At 35.2% G+C, this 22,124-nt stretch overlaps 2 protein-coding genes and 1 pseudogene across 2 annotated transcripts; 2 read left to right on the top strand and 1 right to left on the bottom strand.

Annotated features, from left to right (window-relative positions):
- The first annotated feature begins 125 nt into the window (after positions 1-125).
- On the top strand, positions 126-2,228 carry LOC128169243 (uncharacterized). Its single transcript, XM_052835407.1, has 2 exons — positions 126-788; positions 1,058-2,228. The coding sequence occupies exons 1-2, from the start codon at positions 244-246 to the stop codon at positions 2,208-2,210; spliced, it is 1,698 nt and encodes a 565-aa protein (XP_052691367.1). The 5' UTR covers positions 126-243; the 3' UTR covers positions 2,211-2,228.
- A 236-nt stretch (positions 2,229-2,464) lies between these two features.
- LOC128169242 (uncharacterized) lies at positions 2,465-4,704 on the bottom strand (annotated as a pseudogene).
- A 7,512-nt stretch (positions 4,705-12,216) lies between these two features.
- On the top strand, positions 12,217-18,795 carry LOC128169241 (uncharacterized; the record flags this gene model as incomplete). The annotated part of the gene is made up of 3 exons (XM_052835406.1): positions 12,217-12,319; positions 14,231-14,455; positions 18,589-18,795. Coding segments are annotated over exons 1-3 (535 nt in total), but the record flags the coding sequence as incomplete, so codon positions are not given.
- Between the last annotated feature and the right edge of the window lie 3,329 nt (positions 18,796-22,124).

The raw sequence follows: 22,124 nt of genomic DNA, 5'->3' as shown, positions 1-22,124 counted from the left end.
TTCTATTTTTAGTTATCCTGTACTGGACCTCTTATTCTATTACCCTTTCTGGTACCCCTCGATACCTGTATATATCCACCTGAGTTTAGGTTTTTGGGCCTCTTTGGACCGGGTAAAATCACCTGCACTAATTCCGTCGTTTCGATTCACGAGTTATCGCTCTTGAATGCAGGTATAAACACTTCCGGTAGAATTGAAAGTAAGCCTAAAGTCAAATCCCCGCTATTATTTGAACCAAACATTATGCATTTAGATAGTAAAACAACGATAGAAGATATTCTTAATTACAAGAAAACCGATATTCAGTCGTATTTAAAGAGTAAAAGTAAAAAAATAAGCGGCACGAAGCTTGAACTAGCGAGAAGAGCGTACGAAACAAACAAGGATGACGATGTAAATATTAAGTCTGTTGTCAATTCTGAGCCGAATCTAGTCGATGAAAAAATAGTTTCAATAGACTCTTTAAAAACCGGCTGGACTTCTGAAATACAATTAATTCCAAAAATATCTCACAATGATGTTGAAAATTACCTATTACACAGCAGTCACCGGACGGAAGACAAGGAAAAGATGGAGTGTTATCGTCAATTTATCAGAGGTTTTAACTTTTTTAAGGAAGGATACGTACAAAAAATAATGATTAACTTAATTTCCGAAGAAAGCAAATTTGGCTATATCCGTTCGAAATGCAGCCCATCTATGAAACAGGGAATGTACAACCAATGGATATTAGTTTCACGAGATTCTCCATGCACTATAACAAAGGCATATTGCTCGTGTCCTGCAGGGTATAGTATTGTTTATTTTAATTTTTTGAGAATTTTTCCCCTAAAAATTAATACTAACGTCATTTTATGTTTAAGTATGTAGTAACCAATTGAATTATACAGTGTTTGTTATCACTAGTATCAGCACATGGAAGCCCTTTATCAAGGAATTATACATGTAGCTATATGTATACATTTATACCGCATATCATTATTAATTTAAGGCATTTAAATTTTATCAACATGTTACTTTAAAACTTTAAATTTCTTATCAAAATTATCAATTTCAGACTTGGTGAGGGGTGCACCCATATTGCAGGCCTTCTCTTTTCCCTGGATAATATAAACACAGCAGACAAAAATGAAGAGCCATGTACATCAAAGCCCTGCGAGTGGTCAAAGCCAAGCAAGAGAAAGCGAGAGGCGGACATGGTGAAAAACATTCAATTCAAAAAACTTAAATATGGTAAAGAACCTTCAGAAAAATCAAGATGTGAATTCCCCCCTCCTGTACCAAATGATTCTTTCAGAACACAATTGTGTTGTAAGCTGAGCAACATCAATTCAAATGCTGTTTTATTGCAAATGATAACACCTGAAAAAAACTGTGAAGTTCATAGCGATTTAAATGTTGCTCGATTTGAAGAGGTGGAAACCCCTGAATACATAAGTTACAAGTCTGACAAATACATTGATATTAAAGAGTTGATAAGCCCCTGTTCAACAGCTAAGGAAGCAATAGAAGCAATATCTAATGTATCTCTTGACATAATTAAAGAGTTAGAAATTAGAACACGTGGTCAAAATCAAAATGAAATGTGGAAAACTGCAAGAAAATGCAGAATAACTAGTTCCAACTTTCATGATGTATATGTCCGTAAGGATTCAACATCCCCTGAAAAACTAATCGAAAAATTTGTTGGAAAAGGTCATGACTCCATAGATACCCCAGCATTAAGGTGGGGAAGAAAATATGAACCAATTGCTCGAAAAAGATACATAGCACATAAAAAACTTTTTAACAAACAGAAAGTAAATGTAGTCGACTGTGGTTTGTTCCTAAGTGAGCATCATGCATATCTGGGATCAAGTCCTGATGGTATTGTGTATTGTGATAAAAAAGATTCAAGGAAATTATTAGAAATAAAATGTCCATACAGTGTTAGGGAAAAAACAATTATTGAAGCTTGCAAATTGAGTGGCTTTTGCTGTATATATGATGAAGATACAAATGAAATATCATTAAAGTCTACACACCGATATTACAGTCAGGTGCAAGGTCAAATGGCCATTTGCAAAATTGATACATGTGATTTTGTCTTGTTCACTAAAAAAGACTTTAAAATAGTTGAGGTCTCCTTTGATGCAGATTATTGGGATAAATTAAAGAAGAAACTTTATGAGTTTTATATTGACAACATGATTCCTTCATTACTCTCTTGAGCCTGGAGGATGTATTAAAGATCCATGGAACATGTAATTGAATTCAAGTACCCGGTCCTGATGAAATAATAAATTAATGGACATTTCGATGTAAACCTTATATCATAATCAAAGAAATCTATTTATTACTATAGAAATATGTACTGGTATTGCAAATTTTATTTATAGATATATATGTGAACAATGAATTTGATTAAATTGATAATGATATGCAAATTCAATAAACACGTGTACAAAAAATTTCATTTGTCTTCTTATTTTCATGTTTGTTACATAAGATTTTATCAAAAATGCACATTTTAGATTTATAACAATGATATATGTGTGCATGTTATAATGATTATCACAGATACAACATATATCCTAGTACTTAGTTCTACTTTACAAGAGGTGGTAAAAGATTTGTCAGAGATGCACACACAAAAAAAACTTCATCTACAATGTCACATAAGCTTATTGGTTTAACTCCTTGCAGAATACGAAAGTTCTTGATCTGCTCCATTTTGCGCTCAACATGTATCCGTGCAGATGCAATCCTCCTGGTGCTTTCAACTTCCTTCTTGGTAAATTGATTTTTGGTCAGAAAAGGAGGGCAGTACAATTTAACTCCACGTTGTGATAAATCGCCCTTAATATGTATAAATCCTTTGTCCACCATAACAGCATCACCCTCCTCTAGGAGATCATATAGTCCACTTTCTCTGGTTATCTGGGTATCCGATACTGATCCACCCCAAAGACGAGATACAAAAACTACTGCTCCAATTTTGTCGATGCCAATCAAAGACTTCAGTGTATTGTGGCCCTTGTAGTTGGAAAAAGTCTGACTCTGGGTTTGTAGAGATGAAGGAGTTTGAACAAATATTTCTGTACAGTCCAAGACAATACGAGTATCTCTGAACTTCTCAAAACACTTAGGAATCGCTTTCATCTCTTTCAATGGTGGTAAAAACACAATTGTCTGCAAACACTGACACATTAACTGAATCCATGCCTTGAAGATCCTTGATATTCTTCCAGACGAAATTTTAAATCTAAATTCCAAATCTTTGAGTAAAAGACCAAGCCTTAATCGCATGAGAACCATAAAAAATTCATCCTCAATTCTAAGCTTCCTTTTGGCTCCCCCTTTCTTTGCATCAGTTTCTGTTTTCATAGCTGAAGAATCCAACACAAGCTTGTCTGCTCCTTGTTGTATTAGGCTTTCAAATAATGCTTTGTATGTGCCATAATCAGTGAGTCCAGTATAAAACAACATTTTGTCATTATTGTCCTTAATATCGTCAATGGTTATCTCTGGGAGTTCACAGTTCGAGAAGTTGTCCAAAGAAGATGGCAGAATATCCTTGCTAGCTTTGCTATCAGTAGGATCGATATCTAAATTTGGATGTTGGGGGGATGGTCCTTTCACTATTTGATGTACAGAATAACTGAAAAAATAAGATAGTTAATGTTAAAATTTACAATTCAATTTTTCCAATAGTAACGAACACTTGATTTTGTGTAAACTTTTAAACTACCATAGTCAAAGGATCATATTTCTGACATTCTCAGAATAATTGCATAGTTATGCTCATTATCTGACTTTTATAATAAATAATAAATATAAGTAAATAACACTGTTCAAATGTTCATTCAGGTTATTATGGTTACAAATATGTGTACTTGATTTTTTAAATAGAATATTTTTTTATATACATGATAAAGTATAACATGTTATTATGATACAAAGTGTTACAGTACTCACTTGTGGTCATTAACATCTACTGCCTGGACTGGGCTTTCTATGTTCATCTTATTACTGTTCGTTGACAGTCTTACTTTAACCTATTTCACTGTCTTGTGAGGAAGGAAAAGGGTTGGAACTTGATTGTTCCAAGTCCTTCCATTTCCTTCAGGGAAGTGGTCAGAACACACCTGATTTCAATGAAAAAGTTCATAATCAAATAAGCATTCGGAGAGAGAGAGAAAGAGAGAGAGAGAGAGAGAGAGAGAGAGAGAGAGAGAGAGAGAGAGAGAGAGAGAGGCACGGAAGTGGGTCTGATTTGTTGAGGAAAGTGCGAATTTTATAACATGTAAGGTGGCAGCGATTTGTATGTGCCTCCAATGAAAAAGTTCATCATCAATAAGCTTTCGGGGGGAGAGAGAGAGAGAGAGAGAGAGAGAGAGAGAGAGAGAGAGAGAGAGAGAGAGAGAGAGAGAGAGAGAGAGAGAGAGAGAGAAAGAGGCAAGGGAGAGGGTCCTGATTTGATGAGGAAAGTGCGTTTTTATAACATGTAAGGTGGCGGCGATTTGTATGTGCCTCCAATTTACTGAGAGAAATTCGTACCTGAGTTCGCTTGGGATTAAAGTGTTTACGGCTTATAGCTCTAAGCCACGCAGTGCGAAGGTGTTGTTTCTTTGGTAATTCATGCAGTTTTACCGGTTTACCAAATCTACCAATACGCCCAGAGACATTGTGACAGTCTTTAACGGCACAGTAATTTTCCCCATGTTATTGTTTATAACCGGAAGTGAACAATACCTGCACTCACGAAGGATAACTCTTGCATGACTTGACTATCGAAAATCGGGAATTTTATAATACAGACACGGCTTCTGAGGTGAGAAAAGCAATTTACTTATTCATTCTCATTCTATTTGTTAATTAAATGGTCCTGGGATAACTTTGTTGTTTCAATGTGTTTTATTTGTAATTTGTATTGTTTTAATGTCTCTTTCGTAAGTTATTCGTTTGTTATGTTCGTTATATAGTTCATTATTTCTTTAGTTATCTATTGTCGTGAGTAGAGTATATTGATAGGGCTGCCGTAATTTGAGTAGTAATGTGTATGTCGTGTTTAGTGACTCTACAGTGTAATTGGCAAGTAAATGTCGTTACAGTATTTTAAGTTACGTGTAAAGTAATTTGGTTTATAATTATGTATCGGGAAATGCAAGTAAATGTAATGCAGCGCTGCCATGTGTACCACGTTGTCTCGCTGTTATGTACGGTGGGTCACGTGGATCATTACTTGTATGGAACTTTATGTGTATGTGTAACTTAATGTGTATGTTCTGTGTACGCAGGTCCCGAATATCGAATACTGAGAAGTGTTAGTGTACAGGAATGGAGTGACCTGTGAAGTTCGGTGTACCAGTGTCCTGACGACGACTATCAGCCAATGAAATTGTTTTCAAATTTCGTGTTATATGAATTGTGAAAACGTTACTTTTGGTGTTTTTATTTATCAATTCTGGGGGTGTTTTGAAGCCTGTCGGCCAGCCCACAACACAAGTTGTCGTTCATTTAGGTTCTCAAAATCTGATCTCATAGAATTCAGTTCCTTCATCATGGTATTGTTAGCATTCGTAATATCTGAGACATTTTTTGTGATATCCGAGATTTCTTTCCTTTGGTCCTCATACTGTTTATTGATGAAATACATACTGCTCTCAATTCCATCGACCTTCACTTTCATTTCTTTTAGTTTTGTATTTACACTCGTGGAATTCCGATCCAGATCAGTGAGTCTTTTTTCAATGTTATCAAGTTTGTTAAATTTAGCAGACATTTGATCAATATTTCTTGACATGGACCTAAGGGCTTGCATGATATCTATGTGTTGTGGCTGTTGCTGTTGTTGTTGGCCAGGTATTGGCGATACACATCCAGCAAATTGACTTTGGGGACCTTGGGGCCCATAGGGGGCGAAAGAGTTACACATAACATCACTGTTTTGCTGCATCGTTGCAGTATTAGGCGTAGAATGATGTGCGTGTTGTGCAATAAAACTGTTATTAATACTGTTGTTTATCATAGATTCCATACCATGGAGACTTGGGACAACAGAGGTTTGAGGATTACTCACGTGAACCTTTTGTGATATCTCACCACTCACGTTAACCGTCTTATTTTTCCGTTTTCGTTTATTCGAGCGAGTCATTTGACCGGCACAAGTTGTTTCATAAATATGTTGACACTTTCGAACACAGACTAGTACATATTTTACAAAATAATAGAAAAATAATAGAAAAATCACTCCCTGTAGATTGTACCTGCCGCCCTTCTTCACGCATGCGCATACAGAATAATTGAATTCATTGCTCAATTGATCAGGTGTAGGTCAAAACATTGATGGCTTAAAAATCATTTAAATAATCACAGATAATTGGTTTTGAAAAATCAATTAGGATGTTAATTTTGTTTCATTGCATGTTTAATTGTTAGGAATTAATTCCTGAGTAAAATATTAGTAACTTTTAATGAAAAAGTAATACAAACTCTCTCTTTTTCCCTGTCTGGCTCTCTGCTCTCTCTCTCTCAATATCTATATAAACTCCTTAGGCAACATGTGTAGAAAACACTTAGTTTAGTTCTACATGCACATGTAATGTGTGTTGTGTATGTTCTAACAAGGCTGCAGATTGATAAAGAATTGGTAATAAAATTAGGATTGCATGTTTACTTATTAGGAAATTTATTCCTGGGGTAAACTATACACTTAAATTAAAATTAATTGTTTTAGTGTCTCAAAATATTTGAAAAATAACTACAATCAATAATAGCTATGGTTTTTAATTCAGATCGTTATATGTATAAATGGAATATCACTTTATCGAGTGGCCAATATAAAAAATATCTAAACGTATAATGATAAAAGAAACACATAAATCTAAAACTACCCGTTCCGGACATGGACACATATACTATGACAGAGTCCGTATTGAACAAAGATTCCTAACTGATCCGCATACATTGTGATGTAAATATCCACGTTTTAAAACTTTACCACTAAACTAACCGAATGTGAAAGTAAACAAATTAAATTTATTAACTTCCGGAGTTAGAGAGTTATACTAAATTTAAATTATGCGCCAAATTCAAATGCCAAATTGGAATTACGTTATGGATCAATTAGAAATCAAAAGAAATTACACACAAAACTTAAACTAGTCTACGACTAATAAACTAAAACGCTATTCATTAAAAATTACCAGAAATATCACTTTTATAAAAAAAAAACCAAACAACTAAACACTTATCAACTCTTCTATCAGGAACAGAATTGAAATAAATGAAAAATGAATTATATTGAACCAAAGGAAATAGAGGAGGGCTTGTTAAAACTCTAGTTCAAATAAAGTAAAAATAAGTTGTTAAAAAAACCGAATAAAACAAAACTTGAACATACCTGAATAATAGAAAAACGCAAGTCGGAATTGGAGTTGTCGATACATATATTTGGGAAACCCGCAATAGAATGAAAGACGCAGTCCTAAGCGCTAATTCTAATTCCGACTGATTGATTAAAAGACCAATCAAATTCAGGGATTGTTAACATGTGACCTTATCTTAATTCGATGTCTTTGTCCGAAAGAGTAAGTAAAAATTGCATATTAGAGGTTTCGAAAAGGAATACTAAATAGCTTTCGGCTATAAAGTCTAACAAGCTATCACCTTGATAATCCCACAAATAAACAGATACGAAGCAAAATTTGGAGATCAAAGATTATGAAATGGACAGGTGGGATTATAATACTCAATTAGTGCCATCTTTTGTTAGCGGGGGAAGTGAGAAACTCTATTACGATAACTAAAAAAAACCTAAATGTACACAGTACCGAAAACAAGGACATGCAAAACAAGGTGTTTTTCTATTAGATTACCTAGTTAATTTAACCACATTCATTATGCAAGGGATATCCTACATGAAAAAATAAATAAACATTCTTTTATACCTAGGTCCAATTCTATAAAAGGAAAGCTATGTGACCTTGTATAATTTACGGTGACTCTTCTGGAACCACTTGTGTGCAGTACGGACGGGGTGAGGGAATGTTGGCGTAAAAGGAACAAGTTATAAGGTAGAGGAGCGCTGTGGGTCGTTAGTTAAAAACGAATTAAGGTTATGTATCTTGGCCCTGTCACTAAAACATCTAAAGGTCATAAGTATATTCCACTAGTCGTGGACTCCTTTTCAAAATGGCCGGAAGCATTTCCTCTGAACCCAGGATTCTAAAGAAATAGCAACAGCACTTTTTCGTGAAATTTTTGCTCGCTATGGTGCACCTCGCACTCTCATCACTAACAGAGGACAAAATTTCATGAGCAAATTAGTCACGGCTGTATGTGAGCTTTTCCAAGTCACCCGCCATCACACAAGCTCATTACACCCGCAAACCAACGCAGCATGTGAACGCATGAATAGTACTCTTGCTCAGTGTATCCGAACATACATCAATGAAGATCAGGATAACTGAACAGAGTTACTCTCTGGAATTCTGACGGCCCTCAGAATGAGCCCTTCAACACAGTCCTCTGACCTTTCTCCTCATCAAATCCTCTTTGGCTCGGAAATGGAATTACCTTTCGACGCATCCAAACAGATAAACAAAATGGCGTCCGAAAAGATTCAAGCGCTAACGCAGAAGAATAACCATCAACTTCAGATTTTTGAGGATCAAGAAGAAGAATTGTCCGTTTTGCACTTTCGTAATCCCGATTTACAGTATTCTTTGTCCGAACAACAACATATTATAGATGACCTACGTGATGAAAATTACCATCACCACAACACCATACAACATCAAATGGAAGAAAATGAAAATTTACAATAAACAAATTTTGATCTAGAAGAATTCATATCGCAACAGCACAAAGAGTTCTGCGTTACCTGTTATGCCCTAGCCATTGCAACGGTTACAACAGGCACTACCGGAACGGACAATTCCACCGATGACAGATTTTTTTTTCAAACACGAGGACGTGTTTTACCGGAGCGGGAGGATATTATCACAGTGCAAAATTGACTGTTCTATAATTAACTTTATTTCGGACTTTACTTTTCAACTACAACATTTTTTGTCATATATTCTAAGAATTTAATGTTTACCAAGTGAATTAGCCATTGACACCTGGCAGACTCTTTATTTAATTGCTATTACAATTCAGACAGATGTTTCTCCCAAGAACTGCTAATCTCTTGAAACAACATTACGTAATTATATGCCTTTCATGTCCTGGCCATCAAAGGCTCATTGCGTTAATCTAATTACCTAATACCTGTGAGTCTTTCACTCAATTTATTTGATGTCATCAATTTGTCAGTTTTTCTCATTGTTTAGGTTCTTATATATACTGAATTGTATTTGTCAATCTTCATTTCGGAGGCCTGACGCATTACCGGCCACTTCCGTCTGTGTCCTTTATTTGTTTGCTTTGTTAATCCTTTAAACTAGATTGATAATAAATACGGAATCCTTCATCACTTGGTTCTAATTCCCTGGAATTGCATATTGGTGGACCCTTGGGATTACGGCATACATAACCTTCGTTTTTATCTTGCGCCCCACAACGTGCCTCAACTTTATAACTTGTTCCTTTTACGCCAACATTCCCTCACCCCGTCCGTACTGCACACGGATGCAGTTTCAGAAGAATACCCTAGCACCGTAAAATTCTACGCGGTCACAGGTATACTACTTGCTAAACATGATTACAATATTGATATGTAGTGTCTTTTATTAATTTTCAATCTAAAGTTGAAAATGATTACATGACAAAAGTCACACCCTTTTGTTTTTCGTCTTGTTATTTTGATTATAGACAAAGACTTAGGCATCTTCTCAACCCAATGGATGTATCCGTTTGTTGAGGCTAAATAGATTAAAAGAAAGCAGGAATAAAGCAAACGTCCGGCTGGTTTTATTCAATGATGAAAAGTCCACATAAAACAAGTTATTACCTAATCAAACGGATTTTGGTTTTTTTATTACAAATTAAATATTTGCGTCTATTTTGAATTGCCGGTCAATACACTGCGATCTATTAGACCGCCGGTGAATAGACTGTGATCTATTAGACCGCCGGTCAACAGACTGCGATCTATTGGACCGGCAACGTATTCCAGAACGCGGGTATCTTAATGTTACATCCTCTCGATAGTTCTCAGGGAATGTATATTCCTTTACATAGACGCTGTTTTTAGTACTTGGTGAAACCAAATTCAATGTTATCAAAACGGAGAATCAAAAAATCAACAGTTTTAAAGCCTAATATAAGGTAAAAAACTATTTGAAATTTAATGGGTTGAAGACTCCCCCTTCTTTGTGTAAACTAATATTAAACTGAGATGCTGTAATGCATGCAACAGGTTTTGTGCATGTAAAAGATGAAGAAAAAATCTTGGTATATTGCATAATGGCACAAAAACCATCAGCAATATGCAAATTGTAATCCCCGAAAACTAAAAAAAGGAATTAGGTAATAAAACAATTATTCAATGCTTGAACAGTCAATCGACCAGAATATTTACACTTGGTGCAGGGAACAGCTCAGTATGATCTATTGGCCTCGGGCAATAGATCATACTGAGCTGTTCCCTGCACCTCGGGAAAAATATTCTGGTCTATTGACTGCTCAAGCATTAAATAATTGTATACTATAAAGAGCGACTCAAGGCCTTACAAAATTTACCAATGTTATAAAAAATTTCATTCCATCAAAGTTACCTAATTTAAACATGTTAAAGGTATTTTAATTTATAAAAATAAATTAAACAACACATCATAAATCAATATCCTGATTATATCAAACCAAAAATAAAACAATGCTAGAAAACAACCCGACATAACCTTATTCTATTCTTTTTCATGTAAACAATGTAAACAATAAAGTTGGAATCAGAAACTCGGCGATCGATTACGTAATACAACTGAAAAGCTTTGCAAATTCTACTTTACCTGACATTACTTCAAAATGCGAAAACATGCATAATGCTAAAATGCTTTTGAGAATATAAATGTCATTATTATGCAACAGATCATTAATAACACATCGGCGATCATCTCACTAATATTTCCTAATGTCCATTATTAGCAATAATTTGCACCTCGGTCCCGATCCCATTGAACATAAAAATTACAAATATTAAAACTATTTCATTTCTTCACTCTGTAAACAAGTTTGCATTAGGTATGTATACAAAAGTAACTAACTACACTATAATTATTTCTAACTTAGACAAAGACCAAAGTGAACAATGACCAATATTTAAAAAAAAAATAAAACATTTAATTAAATCCTTAACTAAATTAATTTAAAGCTCTGAAATTTCTTAATTAGAATGATTTTAAAAGTTTGACCACAATAATTAATTACCTAGGAAAAATAAAACAAAAGGTACCTAGATAGATTTAAAGAAGGCAGGAATAAAGCAAACGTCCGGCTGGTTTTATTCAATGATGAAAAGTGACCAGCCGGGACGCGCAACCTGTTTGAATCAAACTAAGATATTCTTTTTAACCAATCAAAAATGATTCTGGAGATATTGGTTGCCGAAAAAAATTAGATTACAAAAGAACACTTGGTCAATGCGTGTCCACTTAATCTATAAGTCTTTGTGACGCAACTAATTAAACAACAATTGGCCAGGTAAATAATTCTAGGGGCATCGTTAATCCCGTAACAAAGAACTTATCACTCATGGACTAAATCAAATGATGAATGGTATAAAGACATTTAAAACAAAATTACCCCAAAAAGCTTGTGAAGCCCACGTTCGAAAAACTTTTACCAGAAGAACAAAGAAAACTTAATTTTGGCATACCCGATAAAATAAAGTTGACATATGCAATAAATAAAATGACACGCAATAAATAAAATGACACCTCAGAGTACCCAGACAAAAGCTAAAATAAAATACATAAAAATTTCTGAAACATTTTTTTCTTAAAGCACCAACATCAATTACACATTAAATTCTGTAATAATTAAATTTATTATAAGATATATTTCAAAGAAATGAAAATTTAACTGTTTGAATTATTAAATTTAAATACATATTTCAGAGATGAATAAGTATATTGAAAAACTGTAAGTTTTTCTCCATGACAGTAGTTATACTAATATAATGTTTAGAATACATCACTTGATATGAAATGAAGAGTGAAAATTGTATGCAAGTAGCTTTAAAAGTTTTGAACTTACTGAGTGGGTGTAAATACAAAATTTACAACATGACACATGGATGCTGTCCTTGACTGCATGTGTCGCTGGCCAGGAGAACCACCCTCATGTGTACTACCCTCCTCATATTACTTGATGCCATTCGAGCAGGGATCACAGTGTTAGCAACCCTGGGAAACCTAGCATTCAATAGAGGGTCCCCAATGTCCACTGCTCCATGACCCATATACTGTGAACCCATTTTTGCCTCAAGAGGCGGGATGACGTGCGCGTTCTCCCTAGGACTTAATCCCTGGGAGTGATTTTCCCCAAGGACCCTGACACCTTCACTAACAATTTAGCTGTGACTCCAAAGCTAAAACCCGTGTTTTAATTAGGTCCGCCGGGAGGACTCCATGGTCCGTGATTTGCCAGACCAAGCTGTATCTTACACACCCATTTTTAAGTAGCCCTATCCCCACTCACACCTGGGTAAGGGACATGTCTACCTACCTTATCACAGTACTATCTTTCACTACCCGGGCGTGCGGAGTGCTGTTTACTGGCGGCATAAAAAGGCTTTATCAAGTCTAAAAGCTGGTCAGTCCTATTGTACACCTGACCTCCTGCTGCATTTAATTCCTCTTAAACTTGGGTCCCAGCTAGATCAGCCTTCCCAGTTCCCTTACCCTCCGGGACATCCATGAAACTCGTCACTCGAGAGCCAACCCTGCCCAAACCAAATGACATATGCTTAGTGTGTTAATAGTTATTTTTGAATTTTATCAACTGTGTGTACCTGTCTGCAGCCTGTGTCGGCTGCAGGGATACTGTCCGACTATAGACATAGATCCGTGATTCGGATAAGGCCCTAGGATACGTCACATAGATAGAGTCCCGTCCTCTTTTGTGATTTACATGTTTCGTATGTTATAGATGGGTAATCCTTATAAATATATGTATTTATTGACTCGTGATTTTAGGGTTAGTTTCATGCCAACTATTATCATGTATAGGTATACTATGTAAACACATTTATCAGACCGATCTACAGCACCTAACACAAACACGTTAGAAAACCCACGCGTAAAATATTCTGACCCCCCCCCCCCCTTCCTTTCCCTGAGACATGTTTTCGTTTAACTTGAAGTTCTCATATAAAGGCATTTTCCCCATCCTAAATCTAAATACTATTATAATAATTATCTAACATAAAAAATTTTGAATCGCCTATATCAAAGAGTTTCGTACAATGGGCCGTAGATTTAGAAACAAAACTTCAGCTTTAATTCATTTAGGCAATTAAAGTGATCTTCTTCAGACTCCGGTGTTTATGCTTGACAGTAAGCATTTGGAAAAGAACAGAAGCGACCAAATATTCGGGCGACCGAAAAAAATAGATATGAATCGTTAATTGTTGCCGAAATAATCGCATATGAAATCAAAGTACTGAAGTACTGACGGGAGTTGATTTTATCGATTATTATTTATTTAAAAATCAACGATATGTTATTTTACATGCATGGCAAGTAAATTCCTATAAGTATTTGAATTACGCACATTTTTTATAATATGAATTCTCCTACAGGAATTTCGTGACAATCCAATATCAATCGTTGTGTAATATTCAAAGAATTAATTCCATCAAATTACGTATCAGTAATCGAAATAGCTATGAGAAATTGTATGGATCCAAGCAAAACTTAACTCTAGTCTCGTTAAACCAGACTCTCAATTGTATCCGTTAATCTCCAACAAGCAAGACAGACTTTCTGCTTGTCGGAGATTTACAGAGACAGCCGAGCGTCTGGTTGAACGAGACTATATTGAACTCTGGCCCCAAGAATGGGTTAAAATTCCTATTATGTGAACAAACAGTTTCTAAAATTTCTAAAATCGGGTAAAAATTTAAAACCCAAATATATACATTCCTGATAAGCATTAGGGTTTATTTATATTACTATGAATGTTAATGTATTTATCTAATTCATAATTAAACTTTTTTATGTATAGTTATGTTTTTAATTACCAAAGCATCATGTGTTGATATACATACCGAGAACGACACTATACTGTGTGTTTATCTTCACAGTTAATGTCGCCCTCAACAAACCAGCGTACCAACAGTACCCATTGAGAAGTGACACATACGACGCCAGTAACGCTGTAGACGGACGTAAATCAGACCTGAGATGGAATGGAGGTCAATGTGCTGTATCATTGGACAAACAAACCGCCACCTGGTGGGTGAACTTGACCACCATCCACAGCATCAACAACATCACCATCTTCTTCATGACAAAATTTATTTTTCAGGGTATAGTCACATTTTTATTCTCTTATATTTACCCTAAGATAACACTTTAAAATTCAAATTATATTTATTTCCACTGACTATTATATTTTAGATTTATCCTACTGTGTTTGATGTAAACGTTCGTACCACGATTTGACTATACCAGTTAAAATACTTATTATGCATGTTTTTTGTTGTTGGTTTCTCTATGCTGCCGTGATGTTTGAAATAGTTATTATGCATGTTTATTTGTTGGTTTTTCGATAATGCCGTGCATTGTTTGCACACTTAGCTCCTTTATTTTCCACGTTTGTTTAAATACCAATAATTTCTCATGTTTGTATCGGGTATCAGCGAAATATTGAACACAACTTGATTCTGAAATGTATTTTTATTCTACAAAGCGACCGACTGTTAAATTATTTAATGCTTTTAAAACACATACACGTAACTCAGGGATTCTAAGTGTTTGAGAAATATGTGAATTCCTTTAAATGAAACAACTTAAAACTAAAATATATGTTCGAATGAAATATAAGTGATAATCTGCAAGACACATAAGTTGTTTTTTGTGCAATCTGACAACCTAAATCCACGTGTTATGTGTACTTTTTGAGATATCTAACGTACACACAAATTTGTATTATTAGACTTTCAGTCTGTCTTAACATCACCGAGGTTTTATAGTTTTAGCATTTATATGATTTTATAATCACCATAGGTCAGTTACATACATGATTCTAAATTCAATAACATAAACAGGTTTTCAAATACAAGTTTTCCAGGGGGATGGGGGTCCGTTGGTTATTTTAGTTTTCCGGGGGGGGGGGGGAGTCCTGACCCCCTGACCCCCTGACACCCACCTCCCAGATCCGTTCATACTACATGTACGACGTCTGCGATAAGTAAAATGCATGGAGGCATGTACAATGAAATTAACGTCATTGCGTGAACCCTGAGGTCCACGCAGAAAATATATAAGCGAGGTTAAACGGGATGATATGGGGAAAATACAGCCTGCGCATGAGCTAACCTGGTTCCTGTGCGTAATGGGTAGCCCAGGGAACCGGGCTAGCACAGGTTTATCTGAATGGGGATCGGGATTCCATACCATATGCACACTATATAAGTTCATAGGCGCTGTAATTGTAAACAACATATATCGAACGTTATATGTCTACGTTGTAAAGTTGTCGGTACACATTATATTACAGAAACAAAGTATTCCTTTTAAAGATATGATCGGCGTGTGATATAAACTGTCAGTATTATGAAATAAGGTACTGTTATGCCGAAACTACAACATGCATCAAATAGCATAATTTGCAATGTTTTGTTGTTTTCCGAATACACATGTAGCTTAACTTAACTTTTATAGAAGGTGAAGCTAGAGTCCTACCCGGTTAAATTTTTTTAGTCATTTAAGTAAGACTGAATAATTATGTCACTGTATAAAAGTTTAGTCTCAAGAAAAATGCATCAAAATATGAAATTGATTTACACAAAGCTGTCACTGCATAGTTAACAAAGTAGTGCGAAGCGTAATGTGTGCGAAAATTGTAGAATTCGCCGAATGCCTGATACTATACATGCAATCGTCATTAATATAGATCATAATTATTTTAAAAGTATGAACTCTTTAAATTCTGAGATTAAAGGTCAACTATACATATACGTAATCCAACGTACAAATTTAGTGGTCAAAAGCAGGGGGCTAGAGTTAGTTGAATCTGATAATTTTAAGCCTTTCACGTTTTCGTTGGAAACACATGCAAATGGTCCACGTATTGCAGTCCTTTTTTAAAGGACAACAACTTGTTTTTGAGATATTCTCATCTGTTTTTTTTAAATGCATACAACCTAAAACCATCAAACTTCGCCGATACTGACAGTCAAAGCCAGAAAAAAATCCGAGAAAGGTAGAATTTTTGAGATAAAAAATAAATGAGAATCACTTGGCCGAAATTTGTATTAAATGAGAGAGAGAGAGAGAGAGAGACAGAGAGAGAAAGAGAGAGAGAGAGAGAGTGTGTGTGTGTGTGTGTGTGGGTGGGTGGGTGGGTGGGTGTGTGTGTGTGTGTGTGTGTGCTATATGTAGTTCCGTTGGATTTCTAGTGTAGTTTTGTGGTCTATCTCTGACCATCCCTTGTTAGTTGTGTTATACTATTAAATGCAAGAAAGAGTTAGGTCCCTATCTGGGACTCAATTTTATTAGGGCCCCGCAAGGATTTGCGGGTGCCCTATAGTAATCACTCCGTCCGTTCTTCTGTCTGTCCGTCTGTCACTCTTCCGTCCACAAATTTTCTGTTTTTTTCTAATAACTTTTTTCATGGTTGCCCAATCAAGTTCAAATTTGGTATGGTACTTCAGTAGGCAGAACTACATATTTTGAAGCTAAGTTTGGTTCTCTATGTCTCCTGGTTTGGAGCTGGGGTGGTGGGGTAGATTCTTTAACTATGCATAATAATGAATGGGCAAAGAGAGATAACTACTGAGAATGTTACCATTGTATATTTGGAAGGCTGTGCAATATTTGTCCTTTGGGATTAATTAACCTTCCACAGGAATAAATTCCTAAGCTTTATCTTTATCTGTCACATTGAGATTAATTACTGCACTGCCTGTGTCTGCAAATAAACTTTGTTTTGAAGTTAAGGTCAATTTTGAATGATGTGTAGTATTGTGTACATTCTTTGAAATGTGGATTTAAAATATGTAATATTCATACTTTATTTTGGTTAAAATACCATACACAATGATTTATGATAATATTATTGAATTCTTAAATCAAGATATATATTAAGATATCCTTTTTCACTATTTTAATTATTAATTTTATTTTTTTTCTGCCTTTATGCTGTTAATTTTAACAGGTAATCAGATAATAACCCCATTCTGTCATTTCTGAAAAAAAAAATCTTATTGTAAATTTAGAAGAAAAGGATGATAGAGCAGAACAATTAATCCCCTGGGATTAATTATCTTTCCTGCTGCAGAAAATTTAGAGGCTTATCTCTATCAGTCATATGAAGATACCTTTGTCTGCAACTGATGTTTGTTTTGAAGTTGAGGTCAACCCTGGGTGATACAATGTATTTGCATTCACTGAAGGCTTGCATTTTATAAAACACCTGTTTAAATCTTTTTTAAATACACTTTTAATTTAGTTTTTTTTATAAGACATGAGGTTATCCCTGTTTTATGTAGATACAAGGTTACTATTTAGAGTTTTTGGAAATTCAGGGATTATCTTGAAATTTTAAAAATACAGTTGTTACTTAAAATTTTCATTTTTTACCACCTTATACATATTGCAGTTTTTTACATCTTATGCCGGGCATTTATTTTTCATCATTGTTAATATACAGAGGATGGAATTCAAAGGTTTTTTTTTCACTTCCCCATATTAATTGTCATAGCGGGGCCCTTCCTGATTGGTCAGTTTTCTAGTTCTTTATGTGGCACTCACGCTTGACAGATCGAGGCATATTCTCGCCACAGTCACATGGAGGGCGGAGGGGGGATCCAAATGTTTTCCTGGGTTTCACTGGGGTTTTACTCTTGGTGAATTCTTTCATTACTTGTAGATTGTGACATTCAACGGCCAATAAAATAATTAATATTTTATATATAAATTTTCATTTTTGTTATTCTCTACTTAAATTTGTGATAAAGGCATAAATCGGATAATATATAATAATCATTTAAAACACAAATTTCAATCTCCTATGCAATTTCGGATCTTTGCAGGTTTTCTTTGGAGAAAAAAATCCCCATGTAACAGTTTTAACGAATACACAAGGTGTTATATATGTAGATCTTTTCCTACACAAAATGTTTAGCATATATAAAAATATCACTTAAACACAAAGAAATAAATGCTAAGGCGATTAGAAAGGCATGAATATATTGACAATGCACATATCAAGGACTAAATACATGCAAATGTTTTGTTTATTCCACTGCTTATCGTTTTATTCACTATCTACACATAACTCCAAAAGAATTCCATTACAATAATATTTTTTAGGACTTTTTACAGAGCGTGTTGCATCCATTATTGTTAAATTAATACTCCTCAGACCATTAATGATATTGTTTAATTAATTTAGCTTCTTTTATCAGTTCATCTTTGATCGTGATTCTTTTTGTAGACTTTTATAATGCTTTGTCAAATTACTTCCTTGGATTCTCGGTGTACATCTCCAACACAACAGACAGACTACAGGGAACACTGTGTTACAAGGACGACAACTTTACAGCAGACACCATACCTGCTGTCTTCAACACCACCTGTCCTGTACATGGACAGTACGTTATCTACTACAACGAGAGACTACCAGGAGTTACCTACCCTACAGGTACTCTACATATGTTAGAAGTAACCTTTGCGAAGTGGAGGTGAATGGTGAGTATTCCTGATTTGTTGAATTCAGCCATGAATACTGATGTTGTGGTTGTACATTATTACTTATTAGGTTAGTTACTGACTCACTACGGAAATATATTGGGTTGATCAATCTCATAGATGGTGAGTCAGTAACTAACTTAATAAGTGTTTTGTTTTCCAGAGGACTATCAAGCGACATATTCATTCACAAATAGCGATGATCTACGCAAAGCCATGTACAAGATGCCTAACATCTCGTTCAATTTAACTCATTTAAACTCTTTAAAGTTTTCAATCTCACCTTTCAAATACTCTTTAAAAATCTTTGCTTTAAAAATCATTGTTTACTTACATGTACAATGTTTTGTTGCTATTCAATTTTAAATATTTTCTCCCTTTCCTCGACGCTGCCATTTTGTTCTGCTCCAGAAAAAACAATGTGACGTCAATATTCTAAGGGCAACTACTCTAATTTTAAAGAATTTTAAAGGGCAACTACTCCAAATACTTTAAGAACTTACGGCATGCGGTTTATGTATTAAATACTATGAAATGTCAAAACGAGTAAGCGACGCGTCAGCCAATGACGGCCATATTGCCTAATATTATTTCTCACCGAACAAATATAGAGATATATGAGGCAATCACGTGCAATGTTTGAACAAATGAAAGTGTGACATTTCAGTCCAAGGGAAAACAAATGTCAATATAATATCAATGCACATTTGGAGCAGCAATACTGCGTCCACTGACAATAAGATTCTAAGATTACGTCTAATACTATGACGTATTTAAACTCATTTGTAATTAGCGATAGAATACAGGACTGTTGTAGTATTGAGATGAACACATGCATGCACTTTATCACATCCCCTGTATCATCACTTTTAACCCTTTATTACATATTTTTACACACAGCTTTTCAAATCTGGAGTATCTGGATTGTTGTTGGTGCATTTCTTGAGTCAAAACTAAGACGTCATGCCATAAACGATTTTATATAGATGACGTCACAATATTGTCAAAAACATGCAAGATTAATTGTTTTTAAATGAAGAAATTTGATAATTTTTGTTTTGATTGACTTATCAAAAAAAAACATGACAGGAAAATGCATCATTTTGCCTAGCGCATTGATGAAAAAAGTGTTTCAGATTTTTTTCTTAATACATCGATCAAAGCATGGGTTTTTAGAAATTTTATATATCTTTTTGTCCAATCCATAAAACGACAACCGTCATTAAACAAAAAGTTACATACAATACATGTATAATTGAAGCGGCCAGCAGGAATACACATAACATCAACAACTTTCAAAATGGATGCACCGTCAGTTGATGCAAAGTATTGAGCTGAATTAAATGAATGGAACGCAAAATGAAATAGGTAATATGGAACTTATGAATTAAAAAAAGGAACAATTGATGTGGTGGTTTCTGATATTCTTTACTTGGCAACAATATTTGTAAACCTGGTTATTGTAAAATGGACCGGTGCAAAAAAAAACATGATGCAAGAAGACGCAGTCGTGGATAAAAACTGTCGATATCTCGACAAATTATTATATTGTTTGTTCAGCTGTTCCATGAACGAGCTGTTTTGGCCTGTGACGTCAACGAACGGCATTTCCTGCACTGAATGTTTGTACTGCCTGTAACGTGTTTACAAAGGCATACTAGACGCAGGACGTGTGTAGTTGAGTCATCGACGAGTCTGGGTTAAGCACAAAATGATATGGATATATGTGTAGAAACACTACCGTAACGTAAGCTTTCAAACTCAGGCATTGGACTGCGTGTTTAGCTCATCTGAGCTGAAAGCCAAGTGCTTTTTTTCTGATCACATTTTGTCTGTCGTTTGGCTTTCTACTCGTCTGTCCGTCTGTAGAACTTGGCCTAATTCAACCAAACTTGGCACAAAATACTATTAAGGATAGGGATTCAAAGTTGTGAAAATGTAGGACAACGCCCTGACACTTGTCTGGAAGCATCCTAATGTAGTGTTAATTCAAAGTTGTGATATTCATGATCTTTGGGGGTAGGGTAGGTCCACAATAAGGGAGGGGGGGGGGGGGGGTTGGACCTCAATGCGGGTCGAATTTGTACATTTATTTAAATATAAAGTAAATGGTTAAAAAATCTTCTCAGACTCTGATCAGCCAGGAAAGTAGAAATTTTTGAAAGCATCATCAGGTAGTGCAGATTCAAAGTTGAATTAACCAGCCAGGAAAACTTAAGCTTGTGTAGAGGCACCCTAATGTAGTGTAGATTTTAAATTGTTAAAAACTCATGACCCCAGGGGAGATTTAGGAACCTCACTCGGGGTCGAATTTTTTAAGGAACATATTAAGTAAATCTTCATAAATATTCTTCTCAGAAACTTATTAACCGGGACGGCTGAAACCTGTGTGTAAGCATCTTCTGTTAGGTATATGGCCGGGGGTAGGATTGGGAAACATTTGGGGGTTGCATTTTTAAATAGGAATGTGCAAAAAAATATTTAAGAATATTCTCCTCAGAAATCAATGTGCTTGAAAATTTGAAAACTTGTGTCAAAGCATCTTCAGGAAGGGTTGATTCAAGTTTATTCAAATCATGATCCTTTGGGGTAGGATAGGGTTACAGCGTGCAGAGGAGAGAGGGCCAAAAAAATACATTGAAATATATTCAGAAAACATCTTTTAAAATCTTTCCGGAAACCAATTGCCTTGAAAAGCTCAAACTTGTGTTGAAGCATTATTAGGAAGGATAAATTCAAGTTTGTTCACATCATGGTACTGGGGGTAGGATGGGGTCACAACGTGCAGGGGGTAGTAGGACAACAATTTACATGGTAATATAAAGAGGAAATCTTTAAAAATCAATAAGCTGTATGCATAGTATAACATATCGGAAATTGATGACGCTTAAGGTAGCAAGGGACAGTTTCGAATAAGGTACCCGTCAATATTTTTGTAAAATTGAGAGTTGCTGTACTTGAAGGCTTATGAGTGTTGCTAAAATTCATGAAATGATTTTTAATGATTATCATTAGTTAGAGGGGTGTCTCTTGTTGAAAATGATATGCAATATGTAGGCCCCTTATGTTAGGTACATGAGAATCAGAAGTAAAATGCGAAACCTGCGGCTATGACTGTTGTGTTGACTTTACACAGTGAAATTGCAAGTTATAGACGGGAGGTAAAATAACACGAAAAGTAGGTGGATGGAAAATTGTAAACTATACACCGGTAAGTTTCTGACATGTGATAGTGCAACATGCACGTGGTACGGAAGGTCAACCATCTGCAGGGAATTAGCT

The sequence above is a fragment of the Crassostrea angulata genome, unplaced genomic scaffold (assembly GCF_025612915.1).
Source record: "Crassostrea angulata isolate pt1a10 unplaced genomic scaffold, ASM2561291v2 HiC_scaffold_109, whole genome shotgun sequence".
Classification (NCBI taxonomy): domain Eukaryota; kingdom Metazoa; phylum Mollusca; class Bivalvia; order Ostreida; family Ostreidae; genus Magallana; species Magallana angulata.
Note: the sequence above shows the minus strand (reverse complement) of the source record. Positions and strands in the feature narration are given on the sequence as shown.

What these genes read in the sequence shown, in the direction of transcription:
- LOC128169243 (XM_052835407.1), top strand. Translation starts at nt 244, where the DNA reads ATGCATTTAGATAGTAAAACAACGATAGAAGATATTCTTAATTACAAG. An exon ending in TATTGCTCGTGTCCTGCAGG is followed by an intron (nt 789 to 1,057) that starts GTATAGTATTGT and finishes TATCAATTTCAG; the next exon opens with ACTTGGTGAGGGGTGCACCC.